This window comes from Entelurus aequoreus, linkage group LG03 (assembly GCF_033978785.1).
Source record: "Entelurus aequoreus isolate RoL-2023_Sb linkage group LG03, RoL_Eaeq_v1.1, whole genome shotgun sequence".
In the NCBI taxonomy this organism is placed as follows: Eukaryota; Metazoa; Chordata; class Actinopteri; order Syngnathiformes; family Syngnathidae; genus Entelurus; species Entelurus aequoreus.
In genome coordinates this window covers 17050839-17076439 of record NC_084733.1, presented here as the reverse complement: position 1 = coordinate 17076439, position 25601 = coordinate 17050839, and the positions used below count along the sequence as shown (strand labels likewise).

Here is a 25601-nt window from a genome sequence, read left to right as displayed (position 1 = left end):
TTGTTGTTTGAATCTAACAGTCGCTTCTGCACTACGTCACATCTATGAAATCCCGCCCGGCGATCCTGATTGGTTCATTATTTTTTGCTATCTTGAAGGAGTTTGCATTGTCTTCGAGCCCAGATTCTTGTGTAGAGCTCAGCGAACTACAAGGATCTGGCAAGTCAGGTTATAATTTGGGGCCCTAAGATGAACTTTATTTGGAAGCCCCCTCTCCCCTTTACACATTTTTAAGTATTTTATTTATGTAAAACAATTTCTGTTTTTTTTTTCTAACCAAACGTGAATTTAATTTGATGCATGTTTTGCACTAAAACAAATTATTTGGAAATAAATTGTTCAATCATTTTGGATGAACAAAACATTTTACATCATTAAAACATACATTTATAAACCTTCCAAAATCAACTCCGACCGGGATTCAAACTCAGTATCTCTACCTCACAAGACAAGCACCGTTGCTGTGTGCCACAGGAGCCACTGCGATCATGTTGGAAGTTTTGCCATCATATTCTTGCCAGCAGCGGAACAGGAAGAATAGGTTCTACGGTAAAACTACATATGAAGAGCCCTGTCATTATTTAATTGACTTTTTACACAATATTAATAGGAACCTGTCTGATCTTAAAAGCACATCTAAGGTTTTAAAAGTAATTCACATTTTTAAAACCCTCTTCAAGTCCTGAAAGTGCAACATTAACATTTAAGCTGCCTCACCCAAGATCTTCCTCCTTCAGCAGCTGCTGAATGCAAACGTCTGTGCCGCTACTTAGCTTTAGCTTCCTGATGGAGGAAACAAAGTGATTCTGTTGTTATTACACATCAATAAAAAAACAAGTATAAAGCACCTCTGAAGAAAAGGAGCTACATGCCTGAGTGTGACTTGGTGTCCTCTGAGGATGCGAGTTGGTGTCCGTCCCACCATTTCCCACAAGCGCAAGAAGCTGGCGGCAGGCACACACATATTCTGGAGAGCAGGAAGTGTCAACACCTGTCGACAAAAAAAAAAAAACGCAACATTTTAACAAATCAGAGCCATTGGAGGTCAAAATAATACCATAATTCCACTGTACCTGAGTTTTGAGATCCTCCAGAGAGGCTTCCATACATATCTCCACTTGTCCCACACAAGTGAGCTGAAGTGCAGCGGTGTGCTCCTCTGCGTGGATCTTGTTGGTCAACTTGCTCGTCGCATCCAGATGGAGCCACATGGACAGCTTAACAAAACCCTGATTGCAAAAAAGTGAAGTAAAGTCAATTACAACTATATAGCTCTTTTTCTCTAGTGAAACAAAGCACTTTACATGTATTATAGATCCACACTGGTGATGGTAAGCTACATTAACACCAGTGTGGCTGGTGCTAGGAGCAAGGTGGGTGAAGTGTCATGCCCAAGAAACCAGGAACCTTCAAGTTTCTGGACGGGCGCCCTACCATCTGAGCGACACTAAAATACAACCATAAACAATATAGAAAGGTGGAACTACCTTTGGAGGAAGTTGTCCTTCTGCGACGACTAACATCTCTCCATTGTTTATGTTCAACACGGACAAAGAAGCATTCTGAGGAGGAAACGTGTTGTTGCCATGACGACAATATTGAAGGATGCACAAGTTCAAATGAGGCTGCGCTGCTTTTAAAATATGCAAATGCCTAAAAATAGTGTGAAATTACACCTAATCAGCAGCAATACTTGATTAAGACAACCCACCTCGTCAAGCAGCGCCTCGCCCACCTCTTCGCACCAATCAAGCCTCCTCAAGTGCCAACAGGTGCCTGCAAAAACATTTTAAGCCAGACTTTAGCAGTTGTAAATGTATATTTAATACTGCTATTAAATTAAATATGGCTTACCTTCGAGTCCAACGGCATCCAGCATTGCCTGTAGACACTGCAAGTAAACCAAAAAAAGAAATGAAATGCTTCATGTTTGCTTTTTTGTGATGCTATTGATGGTAAAAGAGTACTCATAACCATAGGTGTCAGTACATGCAGTACAATTAAATACTAATGGCAAACATCTTTTTAGCAGGCAAATAAACTAAGAAAATTGCCTTAACACTATGAAATCCACAAGGTAGCAGTATCGCTATGCACAGGTCAGTCAGGTGTCTTCAAAGATTGAGTAGTATTATTTTATTTCAGGTTTTGTTATACAGTGCATGCTTAACTAAGTTTTACACTTCGATTGATTGAAACTTTTTTTCAACTTCCACTTTAGTCAATTCATGGTAAAACATGTATAATAGTAAAATAGTTTATGCTGGAGACAGCAGTTAAAACACATTTTATTGGAAATTAGTATTAAAGTAAAATTATGATCATTAATAAAACTAAAAAATATATACAATATTAATACAAATTTAAAAAAACAATATAAAAAAACAAATTAAATGCACAGTATAAATGATAAAAAATTCCAAAAAAATATTGGAAGTCAACAATTCTCACAAAACAAATTGTATTTACTTACCTCTTTAACAGTGCAAGTCCTCTCTACAATTATGTCCATCTCTATTCCAGCAGAGGGCGCTGCACCCACAGAGAAGTGCAGGAAAAGCTGCAGTAAACAGTGTTTACCTTTGAGACACATGATTGATGATGCACCTGTGCTGGAGTTCACATAAAAATAATACAACAAACCTGCGAGGCCTGAGGGGCGCATCCCAGACAAAGAATCACGGTGGACATGAGTCGTACGCCCGCGTCCCGCACGCTCAGCTCCTCGCACACTGTTCAAACAACCAGAGGGGGGGACGTTAAAAAAAGTTCCATGAGCTCAAAAGGTAGGAAATGACAAGGAAGGTGTAGTTTTTAAGAGTTTAATGAGGGGCCAAAATTAGAGGGTGATAGAGGGAGCAAGTGGGAGGGAATTTCCAGCCTGTGTGCACATCAAATAGAATACCTGGAGGAAGGAGTTTCCCTGCGCTGTCCACCTGCCTCAGACAGTACTGTGAATCTGGTGAGGGAAGAGGGACACCATTAAGGAAAAAAATGTTGACTCATCACTGCATATCATTGTAATCTCGATCTTACGCTAATATGCCCCTAGTGAGTGTGAGCAGTATAGGGGACGGCGTCAGAACAATCCTACAGGGCTCGAAAAGGGCACGTGCCTTCCCAATGCATTGTGGGGGCTGGGTAGCCATTGTAGCTGGACGTAGGTTTTGTTTAGATGGCTGTACTCAACCAGCTGTTATGTGAGAGAGTGCAACAAACTGAACATGGATCGTACGAAATAAAAAAAAATCTCGGGACTGTACCGAATTAAACTGGACCCTGTTCCAAAGGCTCGCCACCTTAAAAAATAAGTACAATTGGTGGAACTGATCCAAATGAACACGTCCAATGAATAAACGAGATTTGAGCAAGCTGCCGAACGTGTCATTTATATCAATTGTCAACGGAGTCAGTTTTTATATAGGCGAAACATTTCGAAATGCAACGTCGGTAAAACAAACTTCGGGTGTGTGCAAAACCTTTTACATCAGCAAGAGAAGACTATCGTCCTTTCAGAGATAAGTCACTGTGTGATGTCTCCTGGATACATTTGTTTTAAACCAACTATAAATCAAATCTGAAATAGACTGTGCATTAATGAGTGAAATATTTAAAGTCTTCTCAATTATTGATCTATGAATAGCGGTATAGCTTTTTTCCCCAAATACTGTATATTGTTTGTAACCCGCAGCTCGCTTTGCTTACCTTAGCGAACGGCAACATTGTACTGAACAGAATAAAACAGGCTTAATTTACCTGTGTAAAAAATGCCTTGAACACACCATGTACCAGGTGATTGCATTGAAAGGGAACTGCACTTTTTTGGAATTTTGCTTATGTTATCAATCATTATGAAAGACATGACGGATATAGTTTTTTAATGCATTACAAACAGTAAATACATGCGATCAAAAGTTCGCCAACAATGAAGCCAATGGGAGCCACTCTATTCTGCCTATAAAGCCCTTAAAAAGATTCAAACACCTCCATTAAGGTGTTATATACATGATGGAAGTATGTATGTAATGTAGTAACAGGCTCATTTATAATAATGAATATTTAAGTATTTTGCCAATTTTAAGCATATGTGGCACATTAATTTCAAATACGCATCACAATGTTCGCTTTCTTTTTTCTTTTTAACAACATCACTGATTACTGCTCACTGCAGACTTTGAGAGCCAACAAACATAATACAACATCACTTACTGTACAAGGTCTGCTGTCATTCGGATGTCAACTGCTACGATGTTCATATATTCCCATTTAGATGAAACATGGAACCAAGCGTCTTTTCGTGTGGTTCTCCTCATTCCCTAGGTCTAAATTGGCTGTCAAAGTGTACCAACTTGTTGTAATACGTCTACGTTCTTCTACTATCCAGGGGAGAGGCATGATTTTATGATCTACTATAACGTTTGATGAGCAAGGAAACAAGTATGCAGCTGATCAGTTGATCATGTCAACACAAACTCGTGATCACGGTGCCGCTATTAATAGTTTGTCTGCGTTAGCGCTTATGATACCAATATCACTAAAACTTGTTTAATATTCAAACCACAAAATGTAAATAGAGTATTGTTGGCACTTTTTGGATGATTAATTATTGGATTTTATGGGCAGAATAGAGGACCTCCCATTGCCTCCGCTGTAAGCAGACTTTTATTTATGAGTTAGAATGCATTAAAAAAAAAATACATCCATAGTCATGCCTTTCATGATGATTGTCAACGATAGGCAAAATTCCAGAAAAAGTGCAGTTACCCTTTAAGTCATGTTGATCGTCTCACGGCTGTTATCCAGGTTATTCACCATCTCTTTAATGGTTTCATAACCCGACTTTCTTCGGCTTTGCTTTCACGGTGGAAATGAGAAAAAGCTCACCAAATAATTTTTTTTACTGAAGCGATCATGACTACGATTCGATCGTGGCAGAGAATGATGCGGCACGTTCGCGCCATGTTTTGAACTTGTTCAAAAGAAAAACAGTTAAGCACAGAGTTTTGTATTCAGCCAAATAAGCTATTCAGAGTCCAGCAAGACCCACAATGCATTGCATTGGCATTTCTGACTTGAACTTTGAACTTAAGGTATCCAGTATTTTGGAAGCTATCACATTTTTATAACATTGTATCTATCAGTTTAAAGATATAGTGTGCATTAAATGTGATTTAATAAATGTTTTTTAAGAGTGATTTTGATGCATGTTTCTGAACAATACATAAACTTTTTTTTAATTCTCAAAAATAAAATTATTTTTTTTTAAAAACAGGAACTATATGTTAATATATATGAATTTACATTAGTAATTTCAAATACATTGATAGAATAAAAAACTAATCACATTATAAATGTTAAATAAGAAACATACAATAAAATATAAATACAAATATTGTATTTGCAATATTTATTATTACAAAGGCTTTTCTATGCATTTACCTGATAATAGTATACAAAATTATTTGTATGAAATTTCATTAATTTTAACATTGATACACCATCGTAGAATAGGGGAAAGCAAGACAAAAAGTTGTTTTAAACAGAATGGCTTAATAACATTATTTAATAGGTTTGCCAGAAAAAAAATTGATTGACATCAAAATCGCCATTATGATTGTGGATCGATTTAACATTTTTAAGAATCGATTTTTAAAAAGCAGTTTTGAACAACAGCCAGTATGAGCTTTTGTAACATGTAACCTGTTTTTTGAGAATCAAGTTGAATCAGGAATCGATTCTGAATCAGAATCGAATTGTGAGTTGTTGTAAACTGGGATTATTACCTGGGAGTTGCAGCTCCTCTATGGCCCTCTGTTTCACGTCACACAGCAGCTGCAGACGCACACAACCAAAAATCAGCAATGGTGAACAGGAAAAAACAAAAGTGCCAAAGTGACCGACCATATATCCTGCTGCAGGAACCCTGACTATCCTCTCATTTGCATCGCCTCCTCCGCCGCCATGTGGTCGAAACTCCACTTGGAGCCAGCGACAGTCTGATGGCGTTGTCACGGTGATCACGTCTCCGTTCAGCGTGAACATGCTGAACGAAACAGACGGGGCGGGGTTTAAAAAAAATAAAACACTGCCATTATCAAGTTAATAACAGACACGTGCTACACCTGCTTTCTAATGACTGCGGCTCCAGCACCAATAGAGCGTCTCCATCTTTCAGCGACAGCTCCTTTAGAGTCCGCTGCATGTCATTAGGGGGGAACACTCGCCATCCGCTAGCACCGCCCCCCTCGCCCGCCCCAAGCTCTCCTACTTTAGCCACAGAGCGCTCCTGACACAGCAGACTCCCGGCAGGCTGGCCCAGGGCCTCCCGTAACTCCCCAAGGGTGACGCCGCCTGCAAACGCTCTGGCCTCCTTTTTAAGCCCGCCGCTGTCCACACTGCCTGTGGCCTCTTCAAACTCCTCCCCCTCCTGGTCTCCAAAAGGTCGGACGACTGTTAGCAACACCGGCTCCCACTCTGCTCCGGTTAGGACACCTGCACCACATACCTGAGAAGATTCGAGTGTGTAGTTTTAACTTCATGCTGCAACAGAAGTAGGAAGCTGCCTGTGTCTTTTACCAGCTTCTTACCTCTCGGCCGTTCCAAACAAACAAGTCACAGTTTGCACGGAGGCCGGCACTGTACAGCGAGACATTGTCATCTACAACAAGTAAAAATATGCGTTACAAAAATATTTCATCAAATCAAAAGCAGAGATATTCTGTTTACTGTCCAACCTGTGAGAGTATTGTACAGGTGGAGGCCTGCTGGAAGCATCTTGGCCACAGTCAGAGCCATGTCTCCTTCCCATAACTCCTGTTCCTAACAGCAACGTGTATTGCTTATACATCTGCCTGCTTATGGACATCAAGTATTTATTTAAATTATCTTACCTGATATATAGCCAACCGCAAGTCTCCAACAGTCTTTCTGCGATCAAATGAGAGTGTGGCAGCTACATTGGACTCTTTGCTGAGAGGCTGCAGAGCTCCGTTTATTAGCCTGTAAGAGGACGCCAGGTGGAGACGAAGCTCAACGCTGTTATTACTGGCATCATACTCCGCCCTGAGATGGAAACATTTAGAGCACTTAAAGTCATTAATAACTTGTGAGTGCACAGTAATAAGTTTTAGTATTGCTCAGGTTTCACGGTATATAGGTGGTCATGACTTTATTGTGATACAGTAAATCCCTGCTACTTGTTCCAAGTGGTTACATTCCAAGAACCTTACGCAGCCTAAAAAGCCCTAAAATGCTTATTTTTGATCATCTAAACCAGGGGTGTCCAAACATTTTCTACAGAGGGTTGCATACTGAAGAAAAAATGTGGGGGCCACTTTGATACATTTTGTACATTAGAGATGCTAAAACCAATTTAATGTACATCAGAATATGTTATTTGGAAAAAAAACTATTATATTTTTTGTGTTATAAGTGACAAAGCTAATTGTTGTTATATTTAATATACCTCATTAATAATATAATCATTTATTTTCAGAACAGGCCAAAAATGGCCCCCGTGCCGCAGTTTGGACAAACCTGCTCTAAACCCTATAATATACAGTCGCCCTTCGCCACATCTTGCTTCAAATATTCCGTATCAAATACATTGCAGATTTTTTAAAGCACATTGTAAAAAATTTTTAAATTAAGTATTAAGTCAATACTTATATTTTGTATCATATTGTACTGTGGCAATCGATAAAAATATTCACTAAGCGGAACTTCCAGTTAAGGGGAAACAGCCAACAACAACCTGGCGGCTTATCTTAACAGCGACCATCAAGTTGACCAACTTTTAGCAGAAAACGTTTCGATCAACTTAATCTTTAACACGTGCTTCAACAATAACATCTCCATGTTGGCGAGCCTCTGGCGGCGAGACGCAAAATGCATCAGGACTCGATGTGACTCGGCGCAACACTTAATGCTAACAAGACTGCTATCAGCAGCTGTCCGGACAATGCTAAGTAGAGATTAACTTTGTTGATTCATTTCATCTTTCACATCATCAGCTCCACATGACATTGATAAGCATTTGCAGGAGCGATGTGGAATGACAACGGAGGGCACGCAATGCTAACAACACGGCTAATGGTCGTAGCTGTGACTGTCAATCTGACCAAATTTTCACAGAACAACAGATAGCCGTGGTTACAGCACATTAAAGCCCAGAGGAATTACCCAGGATGTGACAAAGTATTTCCACGTTGTAGTGGCCGGGTGACAGCCATAGCAAGGATGCTTGGAGGATCCTCTGGGCTAACGGTGAGTAATGTATTCTACAGTAGAACACACTCATGGCTACTATATTAGTTAAAAAAAAGGTGACTATATCAGTGCTATTTAATGTTTAGAAGGCTCTAATTATGTTAACAAAACATTTATAAGGGTTGTAAATAGTTTATGCTCCAACTATAAAAATAACAAATAACAAATAAAATATAATAATCCTCCTTAATGGAAATGCATTTACCATGGTCAGGCCTTAAACTAATTAGCTGCGATAAACGAGCAACAACTGTATCTTTCAGTCACTAAAACACATTTTAAATTCAGTTTTGCACATTAAAAACAATTAGTTGTACGTTTTTTTACTTAAAAAATGTGCAGTTACACATCATCACACCTTGTCAAAGCGTCTTCCTGCTTGAATACGTTTAGTAAATTGACTTGTCAGACAGCGCTAGACTAATAGCGGCAGCATTCTTTTCTCCTGCAGATAGCGCCATCATATGCCTTTTCTATTTAAGTTACCCTAAAAAATGCAGTATTTCCAATTTAAAGCAGAGAGAAGAAATCTGAGAATATGCATGGGTGTGAATGCCGAACCACAAGTCGACGTGGCTCTGCTGTAGTTATAAAATGTGATTCTGTACCGCATCTGCTGCAGTTTGATGTTCTCTTTCTCTGCCATCTGTATGAGGTGATGAGGAACTTTGTATTCAGGACAGCGGAGCGCTGCAAAGGAAGACAGATAAAGGATAGTCTGTGCTATATACTCCATATCTATATCACTGTTCAGCATGAGTCCGTTACCTTCACTGGGCCGGCGCAGCTGTGTTTTTCTGTAGAACAGCATGTAGGCACTCTCTTTGCCCTGGAACTGCTTCTCTATGTCCGACACTCCGATGGAGGCCACAGCGGAGTCATTTAAGTCAAACCAGTGGTCACCCTGAAGATACAGAAGATGCACATGAGCCATTCGCTTCAAATCTCTTCATGCAAGATTAAAGTCATGGCATTGTTGCACACCTCTGGCTCAGGCTTTGGTCCATCAACAGCGACACTATCTGGACAAGCATTCGTGGAGGGATCTGCTTGTGCGGGGGGCTCGATCATGATCGGGCTAGGCGGGTTTGCCTTCAGTGCCACGCGGGTACCGTTGGATACCATCATGAAAACATCATTGTGTGACTGTAGGAACTGATTCATAGAAAAAGAAAGCAGTTTAGTCCGGTACTGTAAAGAGGAGGTAAAGTAACGAAGCTCCCATCTGTTGCATTTGGTGGGTCACTGCGACACAGCGCAGATAGGCAAAGTTGAGTGAAATTAAATTCCTTGATCTACAACTGAATGTATACTGAACAAAAATATAAATGCAACACTCCCGTTTTTAATGATTTGGTTTTTTACTATATACACTAAAGACCTATTCCTCTGGAATATTGTTCACAAATCTGTCTAAATTTGTGTTATTGAGACTTCTTCTTTGCCAAGATAATCCATCCCACCTCACAGGTGTGGCATATAAAGATGCTGATTAAACAACTTGATTATTGCATAGGTGTGGTTTAGGCTGCCCACGATAAAAGGCCACTCTGAAATGTGCAGTTTTGCTTTATTGGGAGTCTGGGTGGGTCAGAAAAGTCGTCAGTGTCTGGTGTGACCGCCATTTGCCTCACATCTCCTTCGCATATAGTTGATCAGGTTGTTGATTGTTGGTCTACTCCTCTTCAATGGCTGTGCGAAGTTGCTAGATATTGGCAGGAACTGGAACAGGCGGTCATATACGCCGATCCAGAGCATCCCAAACATGCTCAATGGGTGACATGTCCGGTGAGTATGCTGGCCACGCAAGAACTGGGATGTTTTCAGCTTCCAGGAATTGTGTACAAATCCATGCAACATGGGGCCATGCAGATGGTCTCAAGTGAATGGCACAACAATGGGTCTGAGGATCTCATCACAGTATATCTGTGCATTCAAAATGTCATCAATAAAATGCACTTGCGTTTGTTGTCCATAACATAAGCCTGCCCGCACCATAACCCCCTCCCCACCATGGGCCACTCGATTCACAACGTTGACATCGGCAAACCGCTCTGCCACACGAAACCACACACACGCTGTCTGCCATCTGCCCTGAACAGTGAAAACCGGGATTCATCAGTTAGAACACCTCTCCAACATGCCAGACGCCATGGAATGTGAGCATTTGCCAACTTCAAACTGCAGTCAAGTCGAGACCCCAATGAGATCGACGAGCATGCAGATGAGCTTCCCAGAGACGGTTTCTCACAGTTTGTGCAGAAATTATTTGGTTGTACAAACCAATTGTTGCAGCAGCTGTCCAGGTTGCTAGTCTCAGACGATCATGGAGGGGCTGGGCTGGTGTTGTTACACGTGGTCCGTGGTTGCGCGGCTGGTTGGATGTACTGCCAAATTCTCTGAAACGCCTTTGGAGACGGCTTAGGGTAGAGATTAAATGAACATTGAATTCACGGGCAACAGCTCTGTGGACATTCCTGCAGTCAGCATGCCAACTGTACGCTCCCTCAAAACTTGCGACATCTGTAGCATTGTGCTGTGTGATAAAACTGCACATTTCAGAGTGGCTTTTTATTGTGGGTAGCCTAAGGCACACCTGTGCAATAATCATGCGGTTTATTCAGCATCTTGATATGCCACACCTGTGAGGTGGTAGGGATTATCTTGGCAAAGAAGAAATGATCAATAACACAGATTTAGACAATTTGTGAACACTATTTGAAAATAATAGGTATTTTGTGTATATAGTAAAAGTTTTAGAGCTCCGAGTTCAACTCATGAAAAATGGGAGCAAAAACAAGTGTTGCGTTTATATTTTTGTTCAATGTAATAGGTTCTTCCTTTGTCTAGATGTTCAGAGTTTGGTTTGACCTAACAAACCAATTTAACTAAATAACTAGCTAGCTGGATTGTTTCACGGAAAAATTCAGGAATATTTGTGGTCGTAACCCTGCTAACTAAACAAAAGTACTGGTGAGCTAGTATAACATCTGAGCAGTGTTTTTCCCATTCAATTCAGTGTTTTCCAGATATAAAATGTATTATGTATTTGGGGCAAGCCGCAACAAATACATTTGGACCGTCACAAATAGAGTTGGCTCTACCTGTGCTCACAAACACATTGTTGCCACGCTTGCGGGGCAGCATGTTAGCGGTAGTTGTCGTGATTTCGAGATGCAAATTGGAATGCACGAATGCAGCTTGCAGGTAAAAGAATATTTAATAACACCAGTAGTCAAACTCTACATAAACACTCTCGTGCAGGAGTGTGCACGAAAAGAGAGAACACTAGTGCAGTTAGGAGCGCACAAAAAGACTATACGGAAACGCAAAACAAGACTACACTTACGGCAAGGCGTGAAAAGAAAGAACAGCTTGCCACAGCAGTCAATTCTCGAGCGCTGACTAAATGCGAGGCTGGCTTAAATAGGCTGTTAATTACTAACTCAATTCAGGTGGACCTAACAGCTTTGAGGCAGGAGAAGGACAAACTAAAACAGGAAGAGAAACCAAAATAAGAGTGCTACACTGGAACTAAATCCTCGTACACAGGAATATGCCAACAAACTCAAAATAAGGCATGGCCTGGTGTAACAAGCCGTGACAATTGTGTGACAGTGTGTGAATGTAGCTTGCTGTTACAACTCTATACAGTAGGGGGCATCATACCTCTCCTACGAAAACAGGTCTACCACAGAAGAAGACAAAACAGGAGGAATCAGTGTTGCCAACTTAGCCATATCTAGCAAGTTTTCAAACCCCTCTACAATATCAATAGCAATTTTTTCTGCTCTTATTGGACACCTTTGAAGACAAACATGAAAAACGTATTACTTTTCTCAAGTAGCAGCAGGTCATGCTGTGCCCCTCCACTCCGCCCCCTCATCGAAAAGCATTACCAGGGGGTCTATCTTGTTTAGGAAAAAAAGGTATTTAGATTTCTACACATTTTATTTGCGTTCCATGTTTTTTTGCTCACCTTGTTTCCCACGGCGTCCATAAAATTTACAAGCACATGCGTCATGGCCAATTGTGCAAATTAGAGGTCATTTAGTCCGCCCCCTGCAGCCCACCGCCACAGATAGATTGCAGTCCTAAATAACGGTCATTAAAAACCTAACTAGAGTGGTGCCTAAACTTCAGAGTGTTTTGAGATAAGAGTCGTCCCTCAGCTAATTGTTGTGCCTGAAGTTGCCAACAAAATTTGGAGCTACAAACATCCCTACCATTAGTTGGCGTAGCAAATGTCACAGTGAACAACCCAATAAACGTTCAAAACATCTGGTCTTACTCGCTAGCATTGGCTTATAGCTAGAGATCGACATAACTTTGTGTTTCCAAGCATGTGAGGTGGACAGTGCTGAACAGAAAAAGTGGAATTAATTGAATTAAATAAAGAAATCATCAAAAGCAAGACAGTGTATGTAGGCAACAGTCTGAGCGTAGCATTAGTCTGCACCATACTAAAGCAGGAGGAGTCTAACACCAGTCAAAGATGTTAAAATAATATCTAAAATGTGGACATTTATCCATGGAAATATGGTGAAGCTGCTGATTGAGATGCAGCTCAGAGAAGATACCGTACAAATCTGCTTTCCAAGGTAAATGCTGCTACATTACTTCATAAAACTACTTTATTTTTTTGTACTACATTCTATTGTATTGTTTTTCATTGAATATGTTTTATCCAAGTTGTTCTTCTTTTCAAAGGGAATGTTTCATGTTAAAATGGTGGTGTTTTGGGGGTGTCAAACGCCAATTGACTTCAATGGTCAACGTTGATTTAAGATACAAGTAATTTGAGTTAAACACTCCATCACACAACCAATTAAGCTTGAAAGTTGAGATACAGCTCGAACCACTTTTGCAGAAGTCTGTTATATTTAGCCAACAATCTTACAAAAAAATTGGTTAAGCCTTTTTTTGTGTAATTCACTTACTCATTTTGTGGATTGTTTTCTAAGAGACTGGTGACCATTTGTTAGTCTGGTACCTAAGCTAACTTGGTTTCTCAGTTATCCTGCTAACTAAGGCAACTAGTACTAAGGACATGGGGGAGAAAACTAAACTAACCGACCACATAAAGTCTTCTTGTACGTTGAAGGGGTGATTAAAAATAACACCTTGCCAATGGAGCCACAGTTTTTCCTGAAAGATTTACTCCAGGAGGAACCAATCTTTTCCATGACTTTCTGGCCCAGTTGGTCAAATAGGATGCTCTTTGAGGGCTCCTACAAAACAAAGCGGGAAATGAAGGGAATGGTTTAGTAGCTTTACTGACAACAAAATCAAAAGAATCTCCTTTGATTAACTTGCTGGAATATAAAGACAATATAATATACATCCATAAACCTGGATGCATATGCAAAAGTGCAATATATTTATCTGTACAGTAATCTATTTATTTATATCTGCACCTTATTGCTTTTTTATCCTGCACTACCATGAGCTAATGCAACGAAATTTTGTTCTTATCTGTACTGTTAAGGGTAAAATTTTAATGACAATAAAAAGGAAGTCTAAGTCTAAGTTTAATACCTGTGAGATAATAGCCATGAGGATGCACAACGGGTCATTTTCATTAAGTTCGGTCTCGTGGATGTCCTTGACCTCCTGCTTGACGTCCGTCTGCATATTTGTTTTGTTGTCCTCCTCCTGATAGAAACAAAAAAGATACTCTGAAGACACCAGTGTAGAGTTTTTCAACGCAAACATTTCACTTCGTCTCACCGGCGGCTCCCAGTGGCCGAGGCGGTCAATGTCCCTGATGTAAACATGATAATGGCCGCCGTAGCAGCCGCCCTTATGGATAATCACAGAGAACAGCTCGTAGGAGTAATCGGCGTCATCTCCATCGGCCTGTCAGCACAAGCACAGCTGAGTAACGCTGCTCAAACGTGACTTAAGTGGCGTGGTACCTGTTCACAAAACGGTCGTAGGTTGATGCTGAGGGGGAAGCTGTAGCGTCCCGTCTCCTTGTAGCGCTCACATTTAGCAAAGTCAAAGCTGAATCTCAGTAAGGACATGGTTATGAATGGCGGGAGTTTCTGCAGCTTGGCAGACTAAGGGAACAGCAATGAAAAAAACTGAACAAAACAAAAAAAATTTGATCAAATGTTTTTACGTGACGTCTCACCTTGGCAGCAGTGACCAGCCGGTCACACAGCGCACAACGGTACAGATTATTGCCTTCAAACAACTCCTCGTCCACAAACATGTTCCACAAAGCCGCCTCCAGGCTGGACACGCCGCACACGCACACAGTCAGGTCCAGGAAGTCCTCCTGAAGAGAGACAAACATTTAGGCTCATGCGGATGTTGCGCCACGTTACGCAAGACCGGCCTAGACAAGGACCTGTCTCTGGCTGACGTTCCCGCACTCCTTGCAGACGATGCTGTTGACGATGGTGCCGTGGTACAGGCGGTGGATGAGTGTGCTCCCGGAGGTGCCAACAAGAGAGTGCTCCAAAGCGCTGAAGAGGATGCGATTGAGTTCCTGCACGTCATGCTGGTTTGTTCCCTGTGACACAAAGAGTTGCAGGACAGAATGTTGTAATTAAAATCTAAATCAGGTATGAAATCCTGTGGTACCTCAACTTAAGAGTGTTTGGAATTAAGACAAATGTGTATGCTTCAAAGGGAAACTGTACTTTTTGGGGAATTTTGCCTATCATCCAAAATCATGAGAGACAAGAAGACAAGTTTTTTTTTGTTTTTTTTTTGCATGTAACATGTAAAAATGTAACATGTAAAAATCAGCTTGTTTCTTGCTGGCTAGCAATGCAGCTAATGGGAGCGATCAATTCTACCTCTAAATCACTTTAAAAATGCATTTAAAAATGGTCAACAATACTTCATTAACATACAGTAACCTGTATAATAACCAAGCTGTAGCGACATTGTTATTGTAAGAGCGAACACTGAGGAACTATTTTTCTAGCTTAGTAACACATCGCGGTATGCTTCAGTATTAGCCATAAAAGCGAGCTACGGCAAGGGATAAGCTAGCTTCTACTTCAGAACGAAACACGTTTGAGTTTGTAATGCACAACACAATGCGAAAAGACACCAATCTGTACTGACTTAAAAAATATGAACAATCATATTACAGTATCTGTAAAGTGGTAGCCCACATTTCATGTTTTGTTTGTACACATCAAGCCAGACAGCGTATGCACTGTAATTGTAATGGCACAATGTATCATGATTAATATTAAAGTGACTCCAGCTGGCCAGGAACGTTTTTTCTGGATAATTTGGGTAAGCACTCCATTTATGTCGAAATATCTTGGCTCCATGTTCCACATTTACACAGTCAAAATCACGCCGACCTCACTCTAGACGTTCGTCGTTTCACCTTCTTCTTCGCGCTTGCTTCTATAAGCAACAGTTCATCCTTCGCATACTCAGATTCAAAAAGATAAGGTTGTGAATCCTCATTTATCCAAAAATAGTCATCTTCGTTTTCTATTACCAAGTCTTCCATGATTAGAAAACACACTCTTGTTTGTTTCCGAAAGTAGGAACACATTTGTTGCCGGAAGTCAGAAGTGCATTGCAGAAATCGGTCCTGGTAATGATTAAAATGACCAAAATACGACCCAATTGCAGTGTGTATACAAAACGTTCATGAAGGGTTTTAAAGTTGTTTTAGAGGGCTTTGAAAGCTATAACAGTGATTCCCATTAGCCACATCTTCCAAGCGTTTATCATCTTTAAAATCCTAAAAAAAAAAAAATGTGTCTCTCATAATGATTGTGAATGATAGTCAAAATTCCAAAAAAAAGTGCTGTTCCCCTTTAACTTAAAAGCTAAATTATGAGTTACAAGCATCCCTGCCGTTAGTAGGCATAGCAAATACCACACTGAACCTCGTAGGATCCGACCAAAACATCTGGTCTTACTCGTTAGCATTAACTTTTAGCGAGAGATGGACATAACTTATGTTTTTTCAACCATTAGAAGGAAGAAAGTGAGTGTGAGGGACAGTGCTGAGGAGAAGTGGATTATATCCATTGAATTAAAGAAAGAAATCATCAAAAACATGACCTAGCATGTCTCTAACTTGGCAAGGCTATTTGCTGCTAGCCTGCACCATACCGAAGCAGATGGAGTCTAACACCAGTTGATAATGTTAAAATAATATCTAAACTGCAGACATAGAACCATAATAATATGGAAAAGCTGCTGATGGCGTGTTTGATGGAGAAGCAAATGGAAGAAGATAATGTAGAAGTCCACTCTCCAAGGTCAATGCTGTACACTATTATTGTATTACTTTATAAAACTACTGTATTTTATTGTATTGTTTTCATACAATATTTCTTATGTCAAAGTTTGTTTTGCTTTTTAGCAGGCATGTACCATTTTAAAGTGGTGCTGTCTTTGGTGGAAACCAAGCACCAATTAAAGTGATTTTAATTCATTTCGATGGGAGACATTGATTCGAGATAAAGTGTTTTAAGAACTCAGTCACTGATCTAGTTAAGCTTGTACTTTAAATTTAAGTATTACTGTACTGTCAAGTGAGTAGACCATTTTACTGTAAAATAAAACTAGTAAAAACAATTCTTATTTGGTGAAGTCAGTTAGCTGTAATAGCTGTGGTCATTTTCATGCTAGTCATTGGCCATTACGTTTAAGGTACATTGGACTTATGTTAGCTTCTCCTTGCTAACATTAATGTGTGTCTGAAATCAGGGTTTAATTCAATATATGGCTCATGCTGTATGTGCATGCCAAGACACGCAACAAGACACTTTCCAATGTTTGACAAGGTAAGTGCCTTTTTTTCTTCTATGGATATCATTGCATGTTTTTGACAATACTGGTACAGTTCACAAAAACAAAGAAAACGCAAAGTACATGTGGAGTAAAAAAGGACCAATGATGAAATTGGTCTTTTCTGACTTATGAATGTTACAAAGTTAGAAACTTGTGTTAAACAATGCCAAAGTATTAAATCATGAATCATTTTTGCGTAAACTTGCATGCAGTTTAGAATGCTTTTTTCCCCGAGGGTGTTTTTGCAAATGTGACGTCACAATGGGTACATAATAAGGTGTCCTTATTTGGACATTAATGCTAGCGCTCAACCAGAAGGAGAAAAACACCTACCCTACTGCTGTGGGCAATGATGAAACACAAAAAAGGTAGGACAAAATATTATATTAATATAATCTTGGCATTCACATAAAGCAACGTGCAACATGCAGTGACGTAAATTCTGCCAAAAACATCTTTTTTCTAGTGCAGCTTGTCTGATCTGTCGGCAAGTGTGCAGGTGTACCTAATGTTTTGACCGGCGACTCAATAATACGTTTTTGAAGTTTATTTTCGATTCTGTCTGAAAAAAACAGCGGTGACGACTTCAAGATATATATTTTAAAAGTTCCTATTTTTTAAAAGATAAATTTGATACTTTTTAAGAGGGTGGAGTGTGGTTTCAATTGCCATCTAGGAACGCCTCGACAAACTGCCAGCTTGTAGACAGACTTAAAAAAAAAAACGGGTTAAAAAAGTGACTGTGGAACAAAATGTACGCAATATTTAAACACAAAGCATATCTATAACATGACTCATACACCACAAAGAAGGGTTTTAAAAGTAAGGTAAATTAAAATTTCAAATGTTATAATTATTTTCCAAAATATTGACACTTTGTGTCATCCCTATGCATCTGGACTGCCTCTAGACAAAAATGGCATCCCTTCTTTCCGCGGGAATGCCTTATCTCTTGGCTGCATCCAGTATCACGGAGTGATGAATCAATCGCTAAGTACACAAGTAACTTGAGCCTCTCAGGAACACACACCTCGCTGCTGTTCCAGCCAAAGCTGTCAGTGAGGTCAGCCGTGGAGGCACTCTGCTGGTCCACTAGCAGAAGACGAGCAAAAAGTCTCTGCAGCTCCAGTGGGATCACTCGGACCTGAGGAGCACAAAAATAAGCCTTATTACACTTCCCAGCACTCACAGTACACTCACATACATAAAATGCTTTAGTTAACACCTTTATTCAATAAACCTGCTGAGCATCTTAGTGGTTAGGTGGGTAGACCACATCGAAAAAACACCAACCGGGCTCTCGGATTAGCACCGGGTCAAAAACATTGGCATTAGCACTAACATTAACTCCTGCTTTTAATCAACTCCACAATAATTCTGTACTTGAAGTGACATGAGTGGTCAGCATGCAGCAGCTTTGTCTACCTTAAGGATGGGCAATGGAATGTGCACAATATGTATTATTTATTACTATTTTTTAGTTTTTAATTGCATTGTACTTTTGTTGCTGTATGTAAAATAGGCGCAGCTGAAGTGGCAGCTGGTTACAGCAGCTGTCGTTTGTTAGTCTTTTTTAATGTTTCCCTCCTGTTTTTGTGTTTTTATGCTTTTGGTTTAAACTCTCTGCTGGACTGCGATACAAGGGGTGGGACGTTTGCGCTATTTTTAATACTTTTTGAATTTACACAGTGGAATAAATAAAGTCTATCCTATATCGCTTAATAGAGAGAGAGAGACAGAAAGAGAGAGACACACAGGATGGCAGCGTAGCAATATCAATTAAAAAATTAAAATATTTCCCAATATTGGCTTTGATTTGAATCCTTTCTTTTTTGTCTTTCAAGTCCCCTTGTGTTCAGTGAGTTGTTTCCTGACTTTGTAAACAATAACCAAACATTTTTCTGATAATAAAAAATATTGATGTAACGTCTGTAGTATTGACTTCTTACTTGATTACTGTCGATATTTTGATCCTCACACCTTTGTTTACATTCAAGAGTTACAGCTTGTGGTTAGCATATCCTCCTACAGCAGTGCTTTTCAATTATGTTCTGTTACACACCCCCAGGAAGAACAAAACAGTTCCTGCATCGCACCATGCCGCCCCAGGGGGGCTTGCCCACCATTTTAGAAGAACTGTCCTATGGTGTGTAGTGTAGCATGTTTAGCTATGCCTCATCCTCTAGAAATTATACTTGTAAAAAACTGTTTATTTGCCGCCATGGAGAAAAAAATTATTGACTTAGAAGTAGCTTTGCACTGTGGAGGGACGTTAGCGGCTACCAAGAATGCTACATTGTGTTGAGGACGCGTTTGTTCGCGTCTCACTGTCAAATTTGCGGGCTACAGTGAGGATGTGTCATCAACATGCATTATCATGATATAACAATAGCATTAAAAGCTCAGCCAAATTAATATCATTCAGATTGTACATCGTCGTTATCGCGCAATTTACATACATCATACACAACACGTATTATCTAGACCAGTGGTTCTCAACCTTTTTTCAGTGATGTACCCCCTGTGAACATTTTTTTAATTCAAGTACCCCCTAATAAGAGCAAAGCATTTTTGGTTGAAAAAAAGAGATAAAGAAGTAAAATACAGCACAATGTCATCAGTTTCTGATTTATTAAATTGTATAACAGTGCAAAATAATGCTCATTTGTTGTGGTCTTTCTTGAACTATTTGGAAAAAAAGATATAAAAATAACTAAAAACTTGTTGAAAAATAAACAAGTGATTCAATTATAAATAAAAATGTCTACACATAGAAGTAATCATCAACTTAAAGTGCCCTCTTTGGGGATTGTAATAGAGATCCATCTGGATTCATGAATTTAATTCTAAACATTTCTTTACAAAAAAAGAAATCTTTAACGTCAATATTTATGGAACATGTCCACAAAAAATCTAGCTGTCAACACTGAATATTGCATTGTTGCATTTCTTTTCACAGTTCTTTTTGACAGACATTTAAAAAAAATCTCACGTACCCCTTGGCATACCTTCAAGTACCCCCAGGGGTACGCGTACCCCCATTTGAGAACCACTGATCTAGACCACAAGGAAGTGTTTTAAATGTGTATTTAAATCATTGTAGGTCATCCTTTGAAGGTTAAAAATCATAACATCCATCCATCCATCTTCTACTGCTTTTCCCTATTGGGGTCACGGGGGTGCTGGAGCCTATCTCAGCTGCATTCGGGCAGAAGGCGGGGTACACCCTGGACAAGTCGCCACCTCATGGCAGGGCCAACACAGATAGACAGACAACATTCACACTCACATTCACACACTAGGGCCATTTTAGTGTTGCCAATCAACCTATCTCCAGGTGCATGTCTGTTAAACATAATGAGTTTTTGCATTTCAGAAATAACAGCCTCTTTGATTATCGCCTGCTTGAACAGTGTTAAAGTTTTTTATACGGTCACCCTCAGTGTGACCTGTATGGCTGTTGACTAAGTAGATAGATAGATAGATAGATAGATAGATAGATAGATAGATAGATAGATAGATAGATAGATAGATAGATAGATAGATAGATAGATAGATAGATAGATAGATAGATAGATAGATAGATAGATAGATAGATAGATAGATAGATAGATAGATAGATAGATAGATAGATAGATAGATAGATAGATAGATAGATAGATAGATAGATAGATAGATAGATAGATAGATAGATAGATAGATAGTACTTTATTGATTCCTTCAGGAGAGTTCCCTCAGGAAAATTAGAAATCCAGCAGCAGTGTACAGAATTGAGATCGAATTTAAAAAAGTAAATAATGGGGGTATAAATGGAAACAAAATAGAAAAATATTACAATAGAATAAAAACAAAAAGCATCAATGAGAATACAAATATAACAGTAAAATAAGAATATAACAAGAGAAACTAGGCATTAGTGACCATGTTATGAAAACGTATTACACTGTTATTGTTTTGCATCCCCCGTCATTCTAATACCCCCCCTCCCTCCCAGAGAGGAGTTGTACAGTCTAATGGCGTGTGGGACAAAGGAGTTTTTTAGTCTATTAGTCCTGCACTTGGGATGAAGCAGTCTAGCACTGAACAGGCTCCTCTGGCTACTGACAACGGTATGCAGAGGGTGACTGGCATCATCCAGGATGCTCACTAGTTTTTCCACAGTCCTTTTCTCTGCCACCGTCACCAGTGAGTCCAGTTTTAGTCCGATCGTAGAACCGGCCCGCCTGATCAGTTTCTCCAGTCTGGAGCTGTCCTTCTTAGATATACTGCCCCCCCAGCACACTACGATGTAGTACAGAACACTGGCAACCACAGACTGGTAGTACATCCACAATAGTTTTTTACAGACGTTGAAGGAGTGCAGCCTCCTCAGGAAGTACAGCCTGCTCTGTCCTTTCCTGTACAAGTGGTCCGTGTTAACAGTCCAGTCCAGCTTGTTGTCCACCCACACCCCGAGGTACTTGAATGAGTCCACGGTCTGTACCTCGACTCCCTCGATCACAATAGGTTGTGACCTAGTATGCCTTGCGTTTTCATTAAACCAGTTAAAAGATCATACAACGTGTCAGCATTTCTTGACATTTTCGAGTAATGACTATTGTTAATCCCGTCCAACGCTACATTATTGTGTGATTGGGCCGGTACACTCTTATTATGGAAGAAAAGCGGACGCCTGGACAGCATGCGGCTGTTAAAGGCCTACTGAAACCCACTACTACCGACCACGCAGTCTGATAGTTTATATATCAATGATGAAATCTTAACATTGCAACACATGCCAATACGGCCGGGTTAACTTATAAAGTGCAATTTTAAATTTCCCGGGGAACTTCCGGTTGAAAATGTCTATGTATGATGACGTTTGCGCGTGACGTCAATGGTTGAAACGGAAGTATTCGGACACATTGTATCACAATACAAACAGCTCTGTTTTCATTGCAAAATTCCACAGTATTCTGGACATCTGTGTTGGTGAATCTTTTGCAATTTGTTTAATGAACAATGGAGACTGCAAAGAAGAAAGCTGTAGGTGGGATCGGTGTATTAGCGGCTGGCTGCAGCAACACAACCAGGAGGACTTTGAGGATAGCCGCATCGATGATCGGGTGAAGTCCTTCGTCACGCCGTCGATCGCTGGAATGCAGGTGAGCACGGGTGTTGATGGGCAGATGAGGGCTGGCGTAGGTGGAGCGCTAATGTTTTTATCATAGCTCTGACGAGGTCCCGTAGCTAAGTTAGCTTCAATGGCGTCGTTAGCAACAGCATTGCTAGGCTTCGACAGGCGGCACAGCATTAACCGTGTAGTTACAGGTCCAGTGTTTGGTTCGGTGTCTCCTGATAGTAGTATTGTTGATCTGCTGTCTATCCTTCCAGTCAGGGGCTTATTTCTTTTGTTTCCATCTGCATTTAAGCACGATGCTATCACATTAGTTTAGTAGCTAAAGTGCTTCACCGATGTATTGTCGTGGAGATAAAAGTCACTGTGAATGTCCATTTCGCGTTCTCGACTCTCATTTTCAAGAGGATATAGTATCCGAGGTGGTTTAAAATACAAATCCGTGATCCACAATAGAAAAAGGAGAAAGTGTGGAATCCAATGAGCCCTTTTACCCAAGTTACGGTCAGAGCGAAAAAAGATACGTCCTGCACTGCATTCTAGTCCTTCACTCTCAAGTTCCTCATCCACGAATCTTTCATCCTCGCTCAAATTAATGGGGTAATCGTCGCTTTCTCGGTCCGAATCGCTCTCGCTGCTGGTGTAAACAATGGGGAAATGTGAGGAGCCCTTCAAACTGCGACGTCACGCTACTTCCGGTACAGGCAAGGCTTTTTTTTTTATCAGCGACCAAAAGTTGCGACCTTTATCGTCGTTGTTCTATACTAAATCCTTTCAGCAAAAATATGGCAATATCGCGAAATGATCAAGTATGACACATAGAATGGATCTGCTATCCCAGTTTAAATACATTTCAGTAGGCCTTTAAGGGGTGAAGTTTTCAGGTGAGAGAGGGTGTTAAAGGCAGTGTCTCTAGGGCACGCTCCCAATATTGAAAACCGGGAGGTTTTCGGGAGGGGCACTGAAATCCGGGAGTCTCCCGGGAAAATCGGGAGGGTTGGCAAGTATGTCAATGCCTAGCACTCTCGACTCTCATTCGATGACCTGGCTCAACCAGGCGGGTTCACATTCGTAAAGGCGTTTTGGTCGCAGCTCATATTTATATTTTGCAGCACTTACTTTGGTCCCCGTTTTGTCCTTGTCCTCAAGACATCCCAATTCTTCAGTCCCCAAACTGAACAGCTCCTCTGCACAGAAACCAAAACCATCAACACAGTTGGCGGACATTATGTTTCATCTCTGACCTCTCACCTCTGAACTCAGGGGAGAAAAGGAGGGTCTGCAGCAGAGAGTTGAGGTAGCAGGTCCCTCCCTGGTTCTTGATGCCGCATAGGTTGCTCCTTCCTCGGGGAGCCGGGGGCTCATCTCCCCCCTTGGCGGCTCCCACACCGGAGTAAGCAGAAGAAGAGGAGAAGCCATCTTCACCCCCCTCCGCCTCCTCAAAAAGATTCCCAAACATGACGTTTTGTTTTGTTTTGTTTCTTTCGTTTGACCGTGTGAACGCGCCACGCCACCTGTTGCTATCTCATTTTGATTTTGGTCTTGCCCAGTTCTCTGTTGACAATTGCCGGACTGACGCGGAAATAAGATGACTTGACGGGGCTGAACATAATAGCAACTTGTAAACGTGTCTTAATGGCAGCGATGCTTTTTCTTTTTTGAATGAACTCCCAAAACACGCAGCTAATGACGAACGCTGTCTCACCTGGCTTCACAGCTCAGTCAGCCCAAAATGAAAACTCTTGCCTGTCGGTACCAAACAGCGTCTAGAAAAAAAACGTGTGAAATTGCCTGCCGAAACGCCAATGAAGTATGTACATTTATATATGTTTTGGAGCGTTCAAAAAGCCTGTCTTAGCCTGTTTTAATCCTAAAGCGACGAACGTAAATAAAGATGCCGTCGGTGCATGGTGGGCAGCCATCTTGTTTTCTGACAGGAAATTATCGCAAGGCATTGTGGTACTTGTAGTTTATTTCGCGCGCAGTTATATCAATAAACCACTATTTTTTTCATTAACCCAGTAACACCCCTTGTTGTAAAATTACAACGTTACCTTTAACCATCCTAAAAAACAATCTATTATATATATATATATTTTTTTTTTACTACATTTACATAGTCATTGGGTCCTATTGCTCATTCTCACAAGGCTATTGGATCGTACATTTGTTTATAAGTCACGCCTTCTGGCCATGAACTCACACAACCTCTCAAGGTTTCCTTCGAACAAAATCTATTTGTTTCATTGGACTGGATTCATCAGATTCAAGTAATTAAAATGTGTTTTATATTTGTTTTGGTTGTTATTACAATGTCTAGAGCATGTACATATGTAGTTATTGTGGAACAGATGCATCAAATTTCATTTAGAGCTTGTTATATAAATGTTGCAATTATAAAAGAGGGGGGAAAAGCATTTTGTTAAGAGTTTTATCTTGTTTCATATTTTTTATATTTGTAATAAATAACTTCATAAAAATATAACTAATGTGTGATTATTATTAATGGTATATACCGTTATGGGGCTAAGTAAGCAATCAACCCTGCAAATGAACCCTTAGTTGTTCAGACAACGTGAGTACAAATACAGAAATTCTGCTCCCATCAAAGCCCAATGTTACAATATTACAACATTTCTCTAAAAACATACATAAATATATATTTTTTTTAACTCTTCAATTTCTGCATGAAATGCCTCCTACAACAAAATCTGAAAGGTCAAATATTTTTATTTTTAGGTTTTTCTATATTTGGGTCTTACAGGGTTAAACAAATTATCCAAATATGTTGGCCTGTTCTTTCACCTTCGTCATTATCTTCCTCTGTATGCTCTACTTACCCTATATAAAACTCTCTTTGAACCACATCTAAACTACTGTAATGTCATCTGTTGTAACACCTTCACTAGCTACCTTCACAAATTAGAATCCACGCAAAAGAAAATCATACGGGCCCGGTCGTGGTCCAAGTTTAACGCCCCCACTCGACATCTATTCCATAATTATCATCTCTTAAGACTGACAGAGTTCAATATTTATCACAATGCTTGTCTAACCTATCAAGTCATCCACAGGCTGAATCTCAGGCTCTGTAGCTTGGTTCCTATCTATCGTCCCCAGCATGCCCACAACACTCGTAACTTTGAGCTGATATCAGGTAAACATCGTCTACTGGCTTGTACTGCTCGAAGTGTTGAATGCAGGGGACCAAAGATTTGGAACCGGCTTAATGAGAGCCTCAAGATGCTGTATCCATTCTCCAGCTTCAAAAAGAAACTGAAAACTTACCTATTAACCACCTATCTCTAATGCCTCATGTGGGGTTGACTACTGTTGGGTTTTGCATGGTTGAATGAATGAATGTATGTATGTATGTGTATGCTTGCTTTATACTATTATCTTGTGTTTATCATATAACGTTGTTTTTTTTTGT

General features: G+C 40.2%; 1 protein-coding gene across 2 annotated transcripts in view; it reads right to left on the bottom strand.

The window, feature by feature from the left end:
* The window catches only part of usp40 (ubiquitin specific peptidase 40), a 28632-nt gene extending 4528 nt beyond the window's left edge, over nucleotides 1-24104 (bottom strand). Inside the window, exons 1-27 of one of the 2 annotated variants that reach the window (XM_062041382.1) lie at nucleotides 23420-24104; nucleotides 23288-23355; nucleotides 18083-18196; nucleotides 14624-14788; nucleotides 14405-14551; nucleotides 14187-14330; nucleotides 13999-14127; nucleotides 13807-13923; nucleotides 13392-13499; nucleotides 9253-9423; nucleotides 9037-9172; nucleotides 8877-8958; nucleotides 6891-7062; nucleotides 6735-6819; nucleotides 6588-6658; nucleotides 6123-6505; nucleotides 5902-6043; nucleotides 5784-5832; nucleotides 2906-2959; nucleotides 2644-2732; nucleotides 2474-2560; nucleotides 1855-1891; nucleotides 1712-1776; nucleotides 1488-1562; nucleotides 1074-1229; nucleotides 869-991; nucleotides 718-779 (exon numbers count right to left, since the gene is read on the bottom strand). In XM_062041382.1, the coding sequence (XP_061897366.1) occupies nucleotides 718-779; nucleotides 869-991; nucleotides 1074-1229; nucleotides 1488-1562; nucleotides 1712-1776; nucleotides 1855-1891; nucleotides 2474-2560; nucleotides 2644-2732; nucleotides 2906-2959; nucleotides 5784-5832; nucleotides 5902-6043; nucleotides 6123-6505; nucleotides 6588-6658; nucleotides 6735-6819; nucleotides 6891-7062; nucleotides 8877-8958; nucleotides 9037-9172; nucleotides 9253-9423; nucleotides 13392-13499; nucleotides 13807-13923; nucleotides 13999-14127; nucleotides 14187-14330; nucleotides 14405-14551; nucleotides 14624-14788; nucleotides 18083-18196; nucleotides 23288-23355; nucleotides 23420-23627 (3239 nt within the window). In that variant the 5' untranslated portion in view covers nucleotides 23628-24104. The remainder of the gene's footprint in view (nucleotides 1-717; nucleotides 780-868; nucleotides 992-1073; nucleotides 1230-1487; nucleotides 1563-1711; nucleotides 1777-1854; nucleotides 1892-2473; nucleotides 2561-2643; nucleotides 2733-2905; nucleotides 2960-5783; nucleotides 5833-5901; nucleotides 6044-6122; nucleotides 6506-6587; nucleotides 6659-6734; nucleotides 6820-6890; nucleotides 7063-8876; nucleotides 8959-9036; nucleotides 9173-9252; nucleotides 9424-13391; nucleotides 13500-13806; nucleotides 13924-13998; nucleotides 14128-14186; nucleotides 14331-14404; nucleotides 14552-14623; nucleotides 14789-18082; nucleotides 18197-23287; nucleotides 23356-23419) is intronic. The other variant, XM_062041383.1, reaches the window with a different exon arrangement.
* Between the last annotated feature and the right edge of the window lie 1497 nt (nucleotides 24105-25601).